At 44.3% G+C, this 20526-nt stretch overlaps 1 protein-coding gene across 6 annotated transcripts in view; it reads right to left on the bottom strand.

Moving 5' to 3' along the window:
• Positions 1 to 20526, bottom strand: part of LOC124019498 (receptor-type tyrosine-protein phosphatase U) — a 348981-nt gene that overhangs the window by 153211 nt on the left and 175244 nt on the right. For all 6 annotated transcript variants that reach the window (XM_046334848.1, XM_046334850.1, XM_046334851.1 and 3 more), the window contains exons 5-6: positions 15744 to 15859; positions 5843 to 6017 (exon numbers count right to left, since the gene is read on the bottom strand). In XM_046334848.1, the coding sequence (XP_046190804.1) occupies positions 5843 to 6017; positions 15744 to 15859 (291 nt within the window). The remainder of the gene's footprint in view (positions 1 to 5842; positions 6018 to 15743; positions 15860 to 20526) is intronic.

Genomic DNA, 20526 nt, shown 5'->3' with positions numbered 1-20526 from the left:
TATTACTCCAGTGCTAGCCTCTCTACACTGGCTTCCTGTTAAGGCAAGGGCTGATTTCAAGGTTTTACTGCTAACCTACAAAGCATACATGGGCTTGCTCCTACCTATCTTTCCGATTTGGTCCTGCGTACATACCTACGCGTACGTTACGGTCACAAGACACATGCCTCCTAATTGTCCCTAGATTTTCTAAGCAAACAACTTGAGGCAGGGCTTTCTCCTATAGAGCTCCATTTTTATGGAATTGTCTGCCTACCCATGTGAGAGACGCAGACTCGGTCTCAACCTTTAAGTCTTTACTGAAGACTCATCTCTTCAGTGGGTCCTATGGTTGAGTGTAGTCTGGCCCAGGAGTGTGAAGGTGAACGGAAAGGCACTGGAGCAACGAACCGTCCTTGCTGTCTCTGCCTGGCCGGTTCCCCTCTATCCACTGGGATTCTCTGCCTCTAACCTTGTGACAGGGGCTGAGTCACTGGCGTACTGTTGCTCTTCCATGTCGTCCCTAGGAGAGGTGCATCACCTGCGTGGGTTGATTCACTGACATGATTTTCCTGTCTGGGTTGGCGCCCCCCTTGGGTTGTGCCGTGGCGGAGATCTTTGCGGGCTGAAGATATCCCTCTAGTGGTGTGGGGGCTGTGCTTTGGCAAAGTGGGTGGGGTTATATCCTGCCATTTTGGCAATGTGGGTGGGGTATTGTCGGATGGGGCCACAGTGTTTCCCGACCCCTCCTGTCTCAGCCTCCAGTATTTATGCTGCAGAATGTTGTGTCGGGGGGCTAGAGTCAGTCTGTTATATCTGGAGTATTTCTCCTGTCTTATCCGGTGTCCTGTGTGAATTTAAGTATGCACTCTCTAATTGTCTGTCTGTCTGTCTGTCTGTCTGTCTGTCTGTCTGTCTGTCTGTCTGTCTGTCTGTCTGTCTGTCTGTCTGTCTGTCTGTCTGTCTGTCTGTCTGTCTGTCTGTCTGTCTGTCTGTCTGTCTGTCTGTCTGTCTGTCTGTCTGTCTGTCTGTCTGTCTGTCTGTCTGTCTGTCTGTCTGTCTGTCTCTCTCTCTCTCTCTCTCTCTCTCTCTCTCTCTCTCTCTCTCTCTCTCTCTCTCTCTCTCTCTCTCTCTCTCTCTCTCTCTCTCTCTCTCTCTCTCTCTGTCTGTCTGTCTGTCTGTCTGTCTGTCTGTCTCTCTCTCTCTCTCTCTCTCTGTCTCTCTCTCTCTCTCTCTCTCTCTCTCTCTCTCTCTCTCTCTCTCTCTCTCTCTCTCTCTCTCTCTCTCTCTCTCTCTCTCTCTCTCTCTCTCTCTCTCTCTCTCTCTGAGGACCTGAGCCCTAGGACCATGCCTCAGGACTACCTAGACTGATGACACCTTGGTGTCCCCAGTCCGCCTGGCTGTGTTGCTGCTCCAGTTTCAACTGTTCTGCCTGCGGCTATGGAACCCTGCCCTGTTCACCGGACGTGCTACCTGTCCCAGACCTGCTGTTTTCAACTCTCTAGAGACAGCAGGAGCGGTAGAGATGCTCTGAACGATCGGCTATGAAAAGTCAACTGACATTTACTCCTGAGGTGCTGACCTGTCGCACCCTCGACAACCACTGTGACTAATATTATTTGACCCTGCTGGTCACCTATGAACATTTGAACATCTTGGCCATGTTCTGTTATAATCTCCACCCGGCACAGCCAGAAGAAGATTGTCCACCCCTCATAGCCTGGTTCCTCTCTGGATTTCTTCCTAGGTTCTGGGCTTTCTAGAGAGTTATTCCTAGCCACCGTGCTTCTACACCTGCATTGCTTGCTGTTTGGGGTTTTAGGCTGGGTTTCTGTACAGTACTTTGTGACATCAGCTGATGTAAGGGCTTTATAAATACATTTGATTGATTTGACTGAGTTAACCCACTGTTCCCACTGAGATAACCCACTGTTGTATGTGACAATAAAACATATTTTGTTTTTATTTATAGTGTCCATATACATATTTGGAGTAACAATTATTGTATTCAAATGATGTTCTTTTGCTTACGATAGCGCATGCATCATAGTCTATATCAGTGATTCCTAAACGTTTTATAGTTTCGTACCCCTTCGAACATTAAACCTCCAGCTGCGTATCCCCTCTAGCACCAGGGTCAGTGCACTCTAAAATGTTGTTTTTTGCCATCACTGTAAGCCTGCCACACAAACACTATACAATACATTTATTAAACATAAGCACGAGTGTGAGTTTGTCACAACCTTGCTCGTGGGTATTGACAAAGAGCTCTTATAGGACCAGGGTACAAATAATAATATAATAATAATAATAATAATAATAATCAATCATTTTTCTTTTTGTTAACTATCTTACATATATTTTTTCATTAAAAATTGTGAATACAGGTTAATGAGAAAGGTTAATGAGAAAGGGTGTGCTTGAAAGGAAGCACAACTCTGCAATGTTGGGTTGTATTGGAGAGAGTTTCAGTCTTAAATCATTTTCCACACACAGTCTGTGCCTGTATTTAGTTGTCATGCTAGTGAGGGCCAAGAATCCACTCTCACATAGGTGGTTGCAAAGGGCATCAGTGTCTTAACAGTGCGATTTGCCAAGGCAGGATACTCTGTGTGCAGCCCAATCCAGAAATCTGGCAGTGGCTTCTGATTAAATTCAATCTTCACAGAACCGACAGTTGCAATTTCAATGAGGCTCTCTTGTTCATATATCGGTAAGTGGACTGGAGGCAGGGAATGAAAGGGATAATGAATCCAGTTGTTTGTGCCATCCGTTTCGGTAAAGTATCTGCGTATTAGCGCACCCACTGTAACAGCATTCGTCTGTCGAAAGAGAGTCGGACCAAAATGCGGCGTGGTAGTTACTCATGTTCTTTAATGAAAAAACAACGATACATGAAATAACTGTATATATACAAAAACAACAAACGGAACGTGAAAACCTATACAGCCTGTCTGGTGAACACTAACACAGAGAGAGGAACAATCACCCACGAAATACACAGTGAAACCCCGGCTACCTAAATATGGTTCCCAATCAGAGACAACGAGAATCACCTGACTCTGATTGAGAACCGCCTCAGGCAGCCAAACCTATGCTAGACCCCTACTCAGCCGCAATCCCAATGCTTGCAAAACCCCAATACGAAATACAACAAAATAAACCCATGTCACACCCTGGCCTGACCAAATATATAACGAAAACACAAAATACTATGACCAAGGCGTGACACCCACACACATTAAAAATCCTACAATGTGATTTTCTGGATTTTTTTCTCTCATTTTGTCTGTCATAGTTGAAGTGTACCTATGATGAAAATTACAGGCCTCTCTCATCTTTTTAAGTGGAAGAACTTGCACAATTGGTGGCTGACTAAATACTTTTTTGCCCCACTGTATGTCCCGCACATTGAATATAGTTGCGGAGAGTCCCTGTAATCCTAGATTCAGATAATTCAGGTGACAAAAAACATCACCCAGATAGGCCAGTCGTGTGAGAAACTCCTCATCATGCAAGTGGACAGACAAGTGAAAATTATGGTCAGTAAAGAAAACTAAGCTTGTCTCTTCAAAAAAATGTGTCAATACTTTGCCCCTTGATAAAAGCGTTACATGATTGCTGCCCATGTCATTGTATAGTGCAGAAATAAACAGGTTCAAAATCATATCAAATTTTATTTGTCACCAACCAGCTGTATGTTGATATTGTCGTTGTTCAGCCAGGACTCGGTGAAATATAAGATATTACAATTTTTAATGTCCCGTTGGTAGGATATACATGCTTTCAGTTTGTCCCATTTATTTTCAAGTGATTGAACGTGTGCTAGCAGAACGGAAGGCAAGGGCAGATTAGCCACCTGTCGCCTGATCCTCACAAGGCATCCTTATCTCTTTCCACGAATCCTACGTTCCCTTACCAGTGAATCACGGGGATCTGGGCCTGGTCGGGTGTCCATAGTATACACCTCCCATCTGACTCGTTCAGATGTCAAGCAGCTCTTTTTGGTCATCAGAGATGGTAGCAGCAACATTATGTACAAAACAAGTTATGAACAACGCAACATTTTTTTTAAATAGTATGGGTGGTTAACTGATAAGACAGCAGCCCTACCCGGCGCTATCTTCACCTTGCTTTAACAAAGTTAAGCATTTTCACTGTAGTGTCCATAACGTCTTTCAAGCTCGCAGGCATTCCCTTGCAGCAAGAGCCTCTCAGTGGATACTGCAGTGTACCTAAGTGGTGTCGGAAGCAACTGCTTGCACGCGCGTTACCACTCCACTATGTCTCCCTGTCATAACTTTTGTGCCATCAGTACAGATACCAACACCTCTTGACCGCCAAAGTCCATTTGATGTCACAAAGCTGTCCAGTACTTTAAAAATATCCTCTCCTGTTGTCCTGGTTTCCAGAAGACAATATCTTCCTTAATTGAACCCCCATAAACGCAACAGACATTTACCAGGAGCTGTGCAGGCCCGCCACATCTGTTGACTCATCCAGCTTGAACTCGTAAAATTCACTGGCTTGTATGCAAAGCAGTAATTGTTTAAAAACATCTCTTACCATTTCACTGATGAGTGTCGTGAAACAATGTTGTTTGATGAAGGCATTGTCTGTATAGTTTTCTTGTCCTTTTCCCCCAGCATTGTCCCAGCTATATCCACGGCAGCAAGAATAATTAAGTCCTCCACAATAGCATGGGGGCTTGCCTATTCTAGTCACTCGGTAGCTCACCACATAAGACACTTCTAGCCCCTTCTTATTAATGGTATCTGTTGCTTTTATACATTACTTACTGTCTTAATTATCACTCAAAAAACTCCTGTGGCTTATTTTTCTAATTGGCATGTTTTGTTTCTAAATGTCTGCGCAAGAGTTTCATCGAGTTGTGAGAGTACTTTTGCACATATAACACACTGTGGCTGAGGAAAGGCACTACTCCCAATATAAGTGAACACCAAATCAATGTAGTTCTCATCATATTTACACCTCTTTGATGGTCCAACGTCCCGGTCTGTTTGATGCTTTCCCGGGTAAGGGGGCAGTAGCTCTTCGGCTGCATCAGATTCACAACTGTCAGTGTCCATGCTAGCTGGGCAAACAATAAATGTAGAATGACTGATGCTAGCATTGGATGTGCTCATGGAAGCAGAACAACTTGTGTTGTCGACAGGTGCAGGTGTAGTACTGCTGGTATGTGTCTATGGACGCAGGCCTTACTTTTTTTAACCATTTATCAATTTTCGAGCAAACGGAATGAGCAGCAGCTACATTTGCCTACATACGGACTGTTAATGGAATTCCCGCGAGAGAGTAACGGTTAATGTGATTGGATGTTACTTATTTGACTAGGCTACCTGTATTTGTTATTTTGCTGAACACTAGATGGTTTAATTTTATTTTTGGTAGTGAAACAAGGCTACTCAGGTGAGAAAAAAACTCATCAAAATATATAGCCCGCTGGAAAATATAAAAGGACTGTTTTAAAATGTGAAGATATAAAAAAATATATATTAAAAAAATGAATTTTCTATGTGAATCACATTTTTATTTGGCGTACCCCCGACCACATTCCACATACCCCAGTTTGGGAATACCTGGTCTATAATATCTGGTCTATAATATCAATCAAGCACTTCAATGTGTTGATTTAATTATGCCACAGCTGACAAGTGTGTGGAATGTGTAAATTGATGACAGATTATGTAAATGTTCATTTACAACATTTACTGCTTTTGCTAACACAAAGTAACATACCTAAATCAGTTTTATTCAGTTCACCTTTGGTTCATAGACCTAGAGTACAGGATATTGAGAGATCCTAGCCTAGACCCCACTGACTGACGGCGAGCGAATTTACCTTTGACAATGAGCTCAGCGAAGTTGGAGACCCCAGAGCCCCTGGAGGACTGGGTGACACATCGGTACAAGTCCTGGTCGTTGCGCTGCACGCTGTCCACCTGGAATGATGCCACAAAGCGCCGGTGACTCAGGTGCTTGACCAAGGCTGTAGCTATCACGTCCCCACTTTGCCTCTGGAGAGAGGGGACAGAAAAAACAGGATGGGTCAAGCACACTCACAAACACATTCTTGCACACAGACACACAGCTGCAAATGTAACAGTATTACTTCCATTTACCGCCTTGCCCCAACCTGGGCTTGAATCACATCAACAACTGCCTCCCATGAAGCATCGTTACCTATCGCGCCATAAAAGCCACAGTCTTTGCAGAGCAAAGCAAACAACTACTTCAAGGTCTCAGAGCGAGTGATGTCACCAATTGAAACACAACTACTAGCATGCACTGCTAACTAACTAGGCATTTCACACCGGTTACACTCACCCCCCTTTGACCAACTTCTTCACAGCAACCCCAGCAGCTGGGCAGAGCCCAACTGAGTGATCCAATGGAAGAGTATTGCTTCCGTCCCTCTCCTTGCCCCAACCTGGGCTTTTACCAGGGACCCTCTGAACACATTAACAACTGCCTCCCATGAACCATCGTTTCCTATTGCTGCACAAAAGTCTGTGGCCTTTGCAGTGTAAGGGTAGTGCTGTAGCAGTCATGACATTTAGTCAGCCGGTTATTTTCATGTAAATAACTGCATCTCAAGGCCTCTACGCATACACACAGCATACAAGCCAGTGATGTGCGCCTTTGGAACGTCTACATTTTAAAAAGTCTAATAAATCCATTAAATATCATAATTTAATCCATAATTTATAATCCATAATTAATTTTTTGGCACTCTTTAAAGAAACCTTATGATATGAAGAAAATATATTTTTGCACCATGACATAGGCAGTAGGCTAGTTAATTTAGGAGTCAAGATAGTCCTGTTTCATTATTTTATATAACATGATTTTCTAGTAAGAAGGATATAAATCCCATTTCGGAGCGACTGCTCATAGGAAGTGGCTTGAGCATAAAAGTGACCATTTGAACCAGGTTCTATACGCTAGACTTATTTGGCAACTTTAGTTGCTAATGATACAAACCTTAGAATGTCTTAGAAATCAAAACATACAGGATATGGACTGCATGATGCTACTATAGGCTATTATGATCTGTTCCTTGCCTCGGGCTGCTCAAACCATCAGACTATTCTAACACTTTGCCAGTTGGTCAGCGCATGCTCGGAGTACACATCCTGCTAATCCGTCTGGCCCTTCGGCCTTGTGAATGTTGACCTGTTTAATGGTCTTACTCACATCGGCTGTGGTCTTACTCACATCGACTAAAATTTGTTTCTATTGAAAATGGCTCATTTTCAAATGGGCGGGAACAGGGCCAGGAGTAAAAATACATGTCATCCGTATGCACTCAAATAGAGAATGGAGGCGTGTTGCCACAGTTCGTTTTTCAATCATGCCAGGTAAGTTACTACTCTGGTTTCATAGTAGAGCATGTGCTTAATATGAGCAGCTGAGGAATAAATACAGTAGCATCTGGGATCCTCCTCTTTTTAAGGGCAACCATCAAAACTTTAAAACGGGATTGAATATAGAAATGTCTGGGTTTATACACTGAAAAAAACTATAAACGCAACATGTAAAGTGTTGGTCCCATGTTTCATGAGCTGAAATAAAAAATCCCTGAAATGTTCCTAATACAGAAAAAGCTTATTTTCTCAAATGTTTTGCACAAATGTTTTCAAATCCCTGTTAGTGTGCACTTCTCCTTTGCCAAGATAGTCCATCCACCTGACAGGTATGGCATATCAAGAAGCTGATTAAACAGCACGATCATTACACAGGTGAACCTTGGGTTGGGGACAATAAAAGGCACTCTAAGATGTGCAGTTTTGTCACACAACACAATGCCAGAGATGTCTCACCAGAGCTGTTGCCAGAGAATTGAACGTTCATTTTCCTACCATAAGCCGCCTCCATTGTCGTTTTAGAATTTGGCAGTACGTCCAATTAGACTCACAACCGCAGACCATGTGTAACCATGCCAGCCCAGGACATCCACATCCGGCTTCTTCACCTGTGGGATCGTCGGAGACCAGCCACCTGGTCAGTTGATGAATCTTGGGGTTTGCACAACCAAAGAATTTCTGCACAAATTGTCAGAAACCGTCTCAGAGAAGCTCATCTGGGTGATCATTGTCCTCGGGATCTTGACCTGACTGCAGTTCGGCGTCGCAAATGCTCACCCTTGATGGCAACTGGCACGCAGGAAAAGTGTGCTTTTCATGGTTTCAAATGTACTGGGCAGATAGCAGAGCATACCCAAGTTTGCTGATGTTAACATTGTGAACAGAGTGCCCCATGGTGGCGTTTGGGTTAAGCTATGGACAACAAACATAAGCCATGGACAACGAACACAATTGTATCTTATCTATGGCAATTTGAATACACAGAGATACCGTGTTGAGATCCTTAGGCCCATTGTCGTGCCATTCATCCGCCGCCATCACCTCATGTTTCAGCATGATAATACACAACCCCATGTCGCAAGGATCTGTACGCAATTCCAGGAAACTGAAAATGTCCCAGTTCTTCTATGGCCTGCATACTCACCAGACATGTCACCCATTGAGCATGTATGGGTATGCTCTGGATCAACGTGTACAACAGCGTGTTCTAGTTCCCACCAATATCCAGCAACTTCGCACAGCCATTGAAGAGGAGTGGGACAACATTCCACAGTTCACATTCAACAGCCTGATAAACTCTATGCATCTCTATAAGGAGATGTGTTGCGCTGCATGAGGCAAATGGTGGTCACACCAGATACTGAATGGTTTTCTGATCCACACCCCTACTTTTTTTTATGTATATGTGACCAACAGATGCATATCTGTATTCCCAGTCATGTGAAATCCATAGATTAGGGCCTAATGAATTTATTTAAATTGACAGATGTCCTTATATGAACTGTAGCTCAGTAAAATCTTTGAAATTGTTGCATGTTGAGATTATATTTTTGTTCAGTATAATAACACTTATTTCACTCCCCGCACCATTTGAGGAGCACGCAGCCTTGCTGCGCAACAGGTGATATTCCACCGAAACTCAGTATGCCATGGGCTCTCCAACACACTGTTTTCACAACAAAACATATTTTATTACATTCTTGACAGCCCCTCTCTTTGCGCTTTCTAGAAAGGAGAGAGAGGAGATGGAAATGCACAGTGGTGAGATATTCTGTAGCTAAAGGTAATGGATCAGCCTATTAATTATCAAATATATTTTTAAAAATCACCTAATACTTGTTACGTCTCTCGTCCAAAGGCATGGACCAAAGCGCAGCGTCGTAAATGTTCATGATTTTTATTTAGCAAAACACTCGAACAAAAATAACAAAGTGAAAGACGACCAGTTCTGCAAAGTAAATGAACTATACAGAACACAACCACCCACAAAACACAGGTGGGGAAAAGGATAAATAAGTATGATTCCCAATCAGAGACAACGATAGACAGCTGCCTCTGATTGGGAACCACACTCGGCCAAAAACAAAGAAATAGAAAACAGAAATAAAGAAACTAGAATGCCCACCCTTGTCACACCCTGACCTAACCAAAATAGAGAATAAAAGCCTCTATGTCCAGGGTGTGACAATACTAGGCTATTCAAAATCCAATATGAATTCACTATAATTGTAGGTTAACTTTGTAAGCCCCCCTGCACAATCAATGAACCAACAGCATCACCTAGGCCTATATTATATTCTCGTTTGGAGCGTAGCATAAGGTAACCAGTCCATCTAGAACGCATAATAATACAGTCCACATTCAAAGACAATTATTATAGGATTACTGTAATGATCTTCGTCTGTTGTTTGTAGAAAGTCAGACCGAAATGCAGCGTGTAGGTTACTCATGACTTTTAATGAAGCTAATACGGTACATGAAATAACGAAGAAGAAAACAACAAACGAATGAAACTAATACAGCCTATCTGGTGACTAACACTAAGACAGGTACAATCACCCACGAAATACAACGCGCACTCAGGCTACCTAAATACGGTTCCCAATCCGAGACAACTAGAATCAGCTGACTCCAATTAGGAATCGCCTCAGGCAGCCAAGCATAACTAGACACACCCCTAATAATACACACTCCCAATTAATACAAACCCAATACGAAATAACAACATATAAACCCATGTCACACCCTGGCCTACCCAAACATATAACAAAAACACAAGATACAATGACTAAGGCGTGACAGAACCCCCCCCCCCCTAAGGTGCGGACTCCGGGACGCACCTCAAGAGCATAGGGAGGGTCGGGGTGGGCGTCTGTCCATGGTGGCGGTTCTGGCTCGGGACGTGGACCCCACTCCATAAATGTCCTAGTTCCTCCCCTACGCGTCCTAGGATAATCCACCTTCTCCGCCGACCATGGCCTAATAGTCCTCACCCTGATCCCCATAACTGAGGGGCAGCTCGGGACCGAGGGGCAGCTGGGACCGGGGGCAGCTCGGGACCGAGGGCTCGGGACAGAGGGGCAGCTCGGGACAGAGGGGCAGCTCGGGACAGAGGGGCAGCTCGGGACAGAGGGGCAGCTCGGGACAGAGGGGCAACTCGGGACAGCGGGGCAGCCCGGGACAGAGGGGAAGCCCGGTACTGAGGGGAAGCCCGGTACTGAGAGGAAGCTCGGTACTGAGAGGAAGCTCGGTACTGAAAGGGAGCCCAGTACAGAGAGGGAGCCTAGTACTGAGAGGAAGCTCAGTACTGAGAGGAAGCTCAGGCAGGTAGTAGGCTCCGGTAAATCCTGGCTGGCTGGTGGACCTGGATGATTAAGGTTGTCTGGCCGATGTAGAAGATTTTGGTAGACTGGCACTTCTGGCGGATCCTGGCAGACTGGCACTTCTGGCGGATCCTGGCAGACTGGTGACGCTGGGCCGACTGGCGGCGCTGGGCAGACAGGAGACTCCGGCAGCGCAGGAGAGGAGAAAGGCTCTGGCTGCGCTGAACAGGCGAGGCGCACTGGACGCGCTGGGCCGACTGGGAGCACTGGTGGCGCTGGACAGACAGGAGACTCCGGCAGCGCAGGAGAGGAGAAAGGCTCTGGCTGCGCTAAACAGGCGGGAGACTCCGATAGCGCAGGAGAAGAGAACAGCACTGGTTGCGCTAAACAAGCGGGAGACTCCGGCAGCGCAGGAGGGGAGAAAAGCACTGGCTGCGCTGAACAGGCGAGGCGCACTGGAGGCCTGGTGCGTGGTGCTGGAACTGGTGGTACTGGCGCGAGGACACGCACAGGAAGCCTGGTGCGGGGAGCTGCTACCGGAGGACTGGTGTGTATAGGTGGCTCTGGATAGACCGGACCGTGCAGGCGCACTGGAGCTCTTGAGCACCGAGCCTGCCCAAGCTTACCTGGCTCGATGCCCACTCTAGCCCGGCCAATAGGAAGAGCTGGTATGTGCCTCACCGGGCTATGCTCCCGCACTGAAAACACTGTGTGCTCCATAGCATAACACGGTGCCTGCCCGGTCTCTCTAGCCCAACGGTGAGCACAGGGAGGACTGGTGTGTGGAGGTGGCACAGGATGGGCTAGACCGTGAAGACGTACTGGAGATCTTGAGAGCAGTGTAGGCACAGGACGTGCAAGGCTAGGGATGTGCACAGGAGGCCTGGTGCGTGAGGCTGGCACCAACTTCACCAGCTGACTAACACGCACCTCAGGTTGAGTATAGAGCGCTAACTCAGGTGCTATTAAATCCCCGACACGATCCGTCGGACGAATATTATATCTATAGCACCAAGCTAGCAACTCCCTCATTACTCTCCACTCCACTTTCCCCATTAACTCCTTCACAGTCTCTGCTTCGCTCACCTCTAACACTGGCTCTGGTTCAGGTCTCCTCCTTGGCTCCTCACGATGAACAAGGAGAGTTGGCTCAGGTTTATCTCCTGACTCAGCCATACTCTCCCTAAGCCCCCCCCCAATACTTTTTTGGGGTGACTTTCCGGTTTCCAACCGCGTCGCTTTCCTTTTCGATTCCATAACGTCCTCCTTTAGATCCTGCCAGTTCACATGCTGCTCGGTCTGTGAATGGTGGGTGATTCTGTAATGATCTTCATCTGTTGTTTGTAGAAAGTCAGACCGAAATGCAGCGTGTAGGTTACTCATGACTTTTAATGAAGCTAATACGGTACATGAAATAAAATAGAAGAAGAAAACAACAAACGAATGAAACTAATACAGCCTATCTGGTGACTAACACTAAGACAGGTACAATCACCCACGAAATACAATGCGCACTCAGGCTACCTAAATACGGTTCCCAATCCGAGACAACTAGAATCAGCTGACTCCAATTAGGAATCGCCTCAGGCAGCCAAGCCTAACTAGACACACCCCTAATAATACACACTCCCGATTAATACAAACCCAATACGAAATAACAACATATAAACCCATGTCACACCCTGGCCTACCCAAACATATAACAAAAACACAAGATACAATGACCAAGGCGTGTAGGCTAGACCAATTATGTTTTTTGCCGTGCGTAATATGCAGTTGGCTTTTAGGCTATGTTTCGAATAATGGCACAATCATTTTTTTTCAATCATTTTTTTTGGGGGGGGGCATTGGGCTGATACACTAAGTGTATAAAACATTGATCGTTCCATGACATATACTGACCAGGTGAATCCAGGTGAAAGCTATGATCCCTTATAGACGGCACCTGTTAAATCCAATTCAATCAGTATAGATGAAGGAGGAGATATGTTAAAGAAAGATTTTTAAGCCTTGAGACATGGATTGTGCATGTGTGCTATTCAGAGGGTGAATGAACGAAAAATTAACGAAATCCAGGCACATACAAAAGACCGGCCCAAACACAGGACCACACAGTCCAGAAAAAATCAAGGAAAATGCACAACCGCGAAACAAACAGAGGAACAAGCCCGCACAACAGCAGGCTGGCACAACCAGCTTAAATAGCCCTAACAAAACCCAAACGAGAAACAGGTGCAACCAATAAGACAAAACTAACAGAAAAGGAGATCGGTGGCAGCTCGTAGACCGGTGACGACGACCGCCGAGCGCTGCCCGAACAGGAAGTGGGAGTCGGTGGGAGTCGTGACAGGAACATTGGCATCAACGTGATTGGCGTCAACATTCCTGTGGAATGCTGCACAATAAGTTTTAATATTCATATGGTTGTTTTGAATTAATCATCACCTTAAAAACACTGTCCACTTCGTCGTGTTAGGCTTTGAAACTACATCCACAATATTTGTGTATGCTCCATCTTCTTAAACCAGCTAAATGAAGTCCCATATTTGAGGCAGTCTGCATAGTAAGATTATTGTTCCCTTGGTGGAGCCATGACACTCAGCTAACAACATAATAACTAAATATGTTTCAATTATTGCTATCCAGGCCATTTGAGTTGAGTGATTAAAAAAGGATGATTGTCCAGCAGCATAAAATTAAAATTTGAATGGCAGGGGACATCCCTCTGTGGTAAACATGTACAATTACATTCAGGTATCCTTTAATACAAACAAATGAAATCGTGTCAAGATAATAATGATTATGAGAGCAATGATGGTTATGAGGGCCATTAGTTAATTCAGCGCAGGTGCCGGTAGTCAGTCCTCTTTTGTGTCCATACTATAGCAATATAGGGTGTTAGCACCACCCAGCACTCACACAGTCCTGCAAAACACTACGGAGCCAATACATTTAAATCCACATGGGTAGCTAAAAGTGCATGCCTGGTGGGCTTAATGTTTCACCATATAGTCACTCTAATGTGTCGTCTGGCAGATGAATAGCATGGGGTAGGCTTTCATGTTTTGATACAGAGCAAAAGGAAACGAAACAGAGAAAATGACTCTGACACCAGTGCTCTTCAAAGCCAGAATATACCACGGAGAAGGAGTGGGCGTGACAAAGGTAGAGAGAGAGAGCGCAGGAGAAAAAATAACAAAAACAAAAAAGAAAGCTGCAGTAGAGATATTGTTGAATGAAAGGAGGTATCCCACTAAACCCTTCAAGGCATTTCTCACATTGTTCTATTCCATTATCACCACAAGCATCCTTTAAGCCTGTAGTCTCAACAACAGGCCACCTTGAGCCTAACATTAGTCTAACGTGTAGGCCAAGCTATTTTTCAGTGTGTGAAATAGCAGGCTTGCCTATCAACACATTCTTCTCTCTCTTTCTTTTTCATTGAAAAACAACTGGTGAGTAAACAGAATCAGTCTCAGAGAAGACATTGGCCCGGGGTCCTCTGGGAAGCAAGTGGGATGTGCTAGGCCCCTTCTCTGTTTGCTTGGATGACTGGATGTGTGTAAGTCTTTGTGCTGTCCAAAGCCACAGTGGACTTGTCTGTATGTTTGTAAACTCTTGAAAGCCACAGACCACACAAGCCCCAACTGTCACAAGTAAACACCCAAACACCCAAACTCTGATTAGGGTCAAGCAGTGGCAACCAGTCTGGTCTGGTGGTCATACCAACAACAAAAAAACCTCAATCATAGACTTCTGTCTACTGCCCTTGGCTTACTTCTTTTATCTATTTAGATTTTTCTCCCTCCACAAAAGGATATTAGGAAAATCAGGTTAATCAAATAAGACTGAGACGGATTATGTAAACTATCAGGCTGGAGCGAATTACTGAGAAAATCACCAAATTATCTGTTTAGTCTGGCAGGAGTTGGCATGGTGAGACTGGGTCGCAGCTGGTACACACAGCAGATGCAACAATCAAATGAAAACAACAAACCAACAGGGAGGGGAAGCAACCTCATCTAAAATGGCAGCCGTGACACCCATCTCCTCATGCTGTTTGGGGAAGGCAGGCATCGAAGAGCCTTGAGGACTTTTGTTATTGCGAATGTTAGTGCCGTTATGACAGCTCCCTACTGGAGGCATCTGTCCTTGTCCTTGTGATGTGACATAATGGTTTGTTTGATATCATTCTCACTCGGATGTTAAAGGTTTTGTAACGTTGAAGGAAGGACAGGGACGCCTCCGCTACTTTGAGGTCTCAAAGTTGAAGATGATGTTGTGCCTTGCGCCTCAAGGCTTGCATGGTGTAATTAACACATACTGTGGTGGTGGTGGTGGTAAGAGTCGTGGATGTGTGGCTGCCTGGTAATTGCTGTGAGAGACAGAGCCTGGAAACAAAAGACTACCACAATGCTCTTTGAAACCTTCTATCAGGCCTTCATACGTAATGTTTTTAAAACCAATGAATGTTATTCACTCAGACATGCACTACAGCAGCCTTCCTGACCTTCAGAGGGATGGAATTTGCATGAATAAAGCATACAAGTGGGAAAAGGGGATATTAAAAACAGAGCCCTCTATTTGAATAAAGGAAGAAGGCTGTGAAGAAAGTAGAGCACTGTGAAATCATGAGCAAACTGGATTTTGAAAGGTGCTGGGCTGGAGAGTCTTCAAGGCTGGTGCATAGCATTAAAACTCCCCCCAATGCTCTGCTGAATTTGAATACAAACACAAGCATGTTTATAATTCAAAGACACTGACCCATCGTTTCAAGTTTCCCTCTTTAATGGCATGACTACAAATACACTTAAAGTAGAACTCAAACGTGCTGGTATTCCCAAAGAGACCTGCATTCAAATAGTATTTGGTTTCTTTGAAATACTTCAGCTGCGCTTGATTGAGTTTGTCTGGCTCAATGGAACCAATTCAATAGCTGAAAATGAACCCAAAAGTGCAAACCCACCTGCCACTCCAGACAGACTCAATCAAACTCTCAAAAGTATTTGAAAGAAAATAAATACTATGGGTGTGCCCCTAAATCCCCACTGACCTCCAGTAGGAACTTCTCAGCTTCCGATGCCCGGCCCGATGCCACACACTGGAAGGTGGCATTCTGCCCAGCATTGACTTCCTCATCTCCCAGCCGGGAGAAGTGGGGCGCCTTATCTGTTTGAACAGAGTGAGAGAGCAGATATCAAATGACTGCTGTGCCGTGACAGACAGCCAATCCCAATGTTGGCCAGCCAGACCAACAAAATAAATGCTTTTATTTCAAATACATTTTACAAAGTTATGTGTGGCAAAACACCCCTTTCCTTCAATTTCAGGGTTATGCTAGGGCTCCCGAGTGGCACAGCGGTCTAAGGCACTGCATCTCAGTGCTAGAGGCATCACTACAGACCCTGGTTCTATCCCGGACTGTATCACAACTGGCGGTGATCAGGAGTCCCATAGAGTGGGGCAAAATTTCCCCAGCGTCGTCCGGGTTAGGGGAGCTTTTGGCCGGGGTTGGCTGTCATTGTAAAATAAAAATATGTTCTGAACTGACTTGCATAGTTAAATAAAAAATTAAATACTACATTTCATGATTTCTAAAGAGCTGCAGTAAATGATCACCATTCGGACTTTGTTCCAGCTTCATTGCCAGTGTGTGAAAGTATGAAAATGTCACCGTCGGCAGCTTTTCACATTATACGACAAAGTAATTCAAACTTTCATGTTAAATTAGATAAAAATCAGAGACTAATTGTCTCCCATTAAGGACCTCACAGCTGGTTGGAGAAGGACTCATTGACATACTGACATATTGCTTGTTCTCTCCCTTTATTGTCCTACAATAAACCCACAAAGAGAAGTCATCCAATACACAACTTAGAAATGAATTGCTGGCGGCTACTATTCTCAACAACCTTTCACTGTGGCGATAGGTCATAACACAGGCATCAACGGAAGTTAAGTGAACATCCTTTAACCAGATCCCCAGACAATTCCGAGATCAGGCTCAAGAACATTGTTGCTGATGAAAGAGCAGCACTCTTCTAGCTTGATGCATCGAGCTCCGCAGTGAGTGTGGGTTCCTCAGCAGCAATCCCACCCAGCTACACTGTGATTAACACTGGAGCTCTCCTGCTCCTCCACAGCTCTATGAGACAGACTTCCCGCAGAGCCCAACCACTGGGTTAGAGCCTCCAGCACAGGCTCTCACAAAACGGAGGACAACCCAACCTAGACAGGATAGGTTACTTAAGTGGTGGAGTAGTAGTGAAATCAAAAAGAGGGAGGCGAATGTTTCAATTCCTGCTCATCCATGTTCAGTGTTTCATTACATTGTTGCTTTCTGGGAGAGAGAGAGAGAATTTGTTGATCTACTTTGTGTAAATAGGCAGGGAGGAGAGGCGGGGATGCTTCTTGCGTTTGTAGTCCACAGGTGGTCATGTTTCCCATGGACGAGTCCCCCGTCTAAGGTTAATTCATAATTAATCATAGCTATGAGCCAGCATAAACAAACACAAAAACGAATGTGATAAAAAAAACTGGGCCTTCTGTTGACTAAAAAACTTGGTAGTATAAATGTGTCAGATCACATCCCGGGGACTCTTTACCATGATAAATATTTAATTTGACTGCAACACTGGTTTCAGAGTCAAAGACTAGGACTATGGAGACAACAGAAATGTAATGCGTGCTTAGCAGTTTCAACCAGAATTTGCAAGAAGGAAGGAGCTTAGTGGCTTTTCTTATTTTTTTTCTCTCCGCTTTTGTCTCCTTTCCTTATGACAAATGGTGCAGGCTGGCCGTGTGCCACCATAGACAGTCTAAATTATTTAATGGTAGCACTGGGGGTGGGGGGTGTAGAAGATACCATCTGCTCTCCATGGGAAACGCGGGGAACCACTGGGTGGCTAGGCAGGGACACAGTCAGCATCTCTGATTGAAATCCCTTCCGGTCTCCATGGCACATGGTGCCATGGTGTCTATAAAACGATACAGTATAAACTATACTGAACAAAAATATAAAGGCAACATGTAAAGTGTAATATTTTTCATGAGCTAAAATAAAAGTTCCCAAAAATGTTCCATATGCACAAAAAGCTTTTCTCAAAAATGTTTGTTTGTTACATCCCTGTTAGTGAGCATTTCTCCCTTGCCAAGATAATCCATCCACCTGACAGGTGTGACATATCAAGAAGCTGATTAAACAGCATGATCATTACACAGGTGAACCTTGTGCTGTGGACAATAAAAGGCACTCTAAAATGTGCAGTGCCACAAGTTTTGAGGGAGCGTGCAATTGGCATGCTGACTGCAGGAATGTCCAACAGAGCTGGTGCTAGAGAATGTAATGTTCATTTCTCTACCATAAGCCGCCTCCAACATCGTTTTAGAGAATTACAATCAACCAGCCTCACAACCGCAGACCAATTGTAAACTCGCCAGCCCAGAACCTCCACATCCGGCTTCTTCACCTGCAGGATCGTCTGAGGAGTGTGTGGGGGGGCGGGGGGTAAAACTAATTCAGATTGGCTTGGCCTATCTCCCCAGTGGGTGGACCTGGCTCCCAAGTGGGTGGGCATTTAACCTCCCAGGCCCACCCATGGCTGCGCCCCTGCCGCAGTCATGCGAAATTCATAGATTAGGGCCTAATTAACTTATTCAATTGACTTATTTCCTTCTATGAACTGTAACTGTGTTGCATTTTAAAATTTAGTTCAGTATACAAAAATCCATGCATGCAAAAAATAATTCCTCCAATTACACTGTACCGAAACCCTCATGACAAGGAAAAGAAAATCCCAGAGTATAACCTCACCTCAAGCACAAGTCACTTATATCTACAATTTAATTTGGAAGTGAACATACACTTAGGTTGGAGTCATTCAAACTCGTTTTTCAACCACTCCACACATTTTTTGTTTACAAACTATAGTTATGGAAAGTCGGTTAAGACATCTACTTTGTCCATAACAGAAGTCATTTTCCAACAATTGTTTACAGACAGATTATTTCACTTATAATTAACTGTATCACAATTCCAGTGGGTCAGAAGTTTACATACACTAAGTTGACTGTGCTTTTAAACAACTTGGACAATTCCCGAAAATGATGTCATGGCTTTAGAAGCTTCTGATAGGCTAATCGACATAATTTGAGTCAATTGGAGGTGCACCTTTGGATGTATTTCAAGGCCTACCTAAACTCAGTGCCTCTTTGCTTGACATCATGGGAAAATCAAAAGAAATCAGCCAAGACCTCAGAAAAACAATTGCAGACCTCCACAAGTCTGGTTCATCCTTGGGATCAATTTCCAAACACCTTTGAAGGTACCACGTTCATCTGTACAAACAATAGTACGCAAGTATAAACACCATGGGACAACGCAGCTGTCATACTGCTCAGGAAGGAGACACGTTCTGTCTCCTAGAAGTGCAAATCAATCCCAGAACAACAGCAAAGGACCTTGTGAAGACGTCGCTCAGCAAGGAAGAAGAAACTGCTTCAAAACCGCCATAAAAAAGCCAGACTACGGTTTGCAACTGCACATGGGGACAAAGATCGTACTTTATGGAGAAATGTCTTCTGGTCTGATGAAACAAAAATAGAACTGTTTGGCCATAATGACCATTGTTATGTTTGGAGAAAAAAGGGGGAGGCTTGCAAGCCGAATAACACCATCCCAACAGTGAAGGACAGGGGTGGCAGCATCATCTTGTGGGGCTTTTTTCTGCAGGAGGGACTGGTGCACTTTAGAAAATAGATGGCATCATGAGGAGGTAAAATATATTGAAGAAGCATCTCAAGACATCAGTCAGGAAGTTAAAGCTTGGTCGCAAATGGGTCTTCCAAATGAACATTGACCCCCAAGCACACTTCCAAAGTTGTTGAAAAATGGCTTAAGGACAACAGTCAAGGTATTGGAGTGGTCATCACAAAGCCCTGATCTCAAACCTATTGAAAATTTGTGGGCAAAACTGAAAAAGCGTGTGGAGCAAGGAGGCCTACAAACCTGACTCAGTTACACCAGCTCTGTCAGGACAAATAAGCCAAAATTCACCCAACTTATTGTGGAAAGCTTGTGGAAGGCTACAAGAAACATTTGACCAATGTTCAACAATTTAAAGGCAATGCTACCAAATGCTAATTGAGTGTATGTAAACTTCTGACCCACTGGGAATGTGATGAAATAAATAAATGCTGAAATAAATCATTCTCTCTACTATTATTCTGACATTTCACATTCTTAAAATAAAGTGGTGATCCTAACTGACATAAGACAGGGAATTTTTACTCTGATTAAATGTCAGGAATTGTGGAAAACTGAGTTTAAATGTATTTGGCTAAGGTGTATGTAAACTTCCAACTTCAACTGTAACTGGACTAAAGGTGTTAACCAAATTCCAAATGAGTGAGCTGTCAGATCACTTTTGATCAGCAGTATGGAGTGGGGGGCAAACATGTCACAGGGATGGAGAAGCTTTGTCCAGGGTTTAAGCTCAGGTAGTGTTAGCCACTGTCGTTACTGCTTTTCCCATTACTGGGATAACTCCTCTAGGATTGATAGCACACTAAGCCTGTGTTATCCCAGGTACACTGTGCACACACAGACTGCCTTAACCATCGTATAACAGCAATGGGAAACCACCTAGTGACAAAACCACCACAGGTCTTTTCCTAGAGGAACAGCTTTTGCAAAATACATTTTCTAGAATGAAATGGCAAAATGTGTATCTAAAAAATGGCAACTGCATGGCAACTAATGGATAATATTTGATTTAACATTTGTTTTGACAGGTAGATATGCTGAGAGCAAGGTCTCTTCACAGATGAGAGCTACA

This window comes from Oncorhynchus gorbuscha, unplaced genomic scaffold, assembly GCF_021184085.1.
Source record: "Oncorhynchus gorbuscha isolate QuinsamMale2020 ecotype Even-year unplaced genomic scaffold, OgorEven_v1.0 Un_scaffold_609, whole genome shotgun sequence".
NCBI lineage: Eukaryota > Metazoa > Chordata > Actinopteri > Salmoniformes > Salmonidae > Oncorhynchus > Oncorhynchus gorbuscha.
Note: the sequence above shows the minus strand (reverse complement) of the source record. Positions and strands in the feature narration are given on the sequence as shown.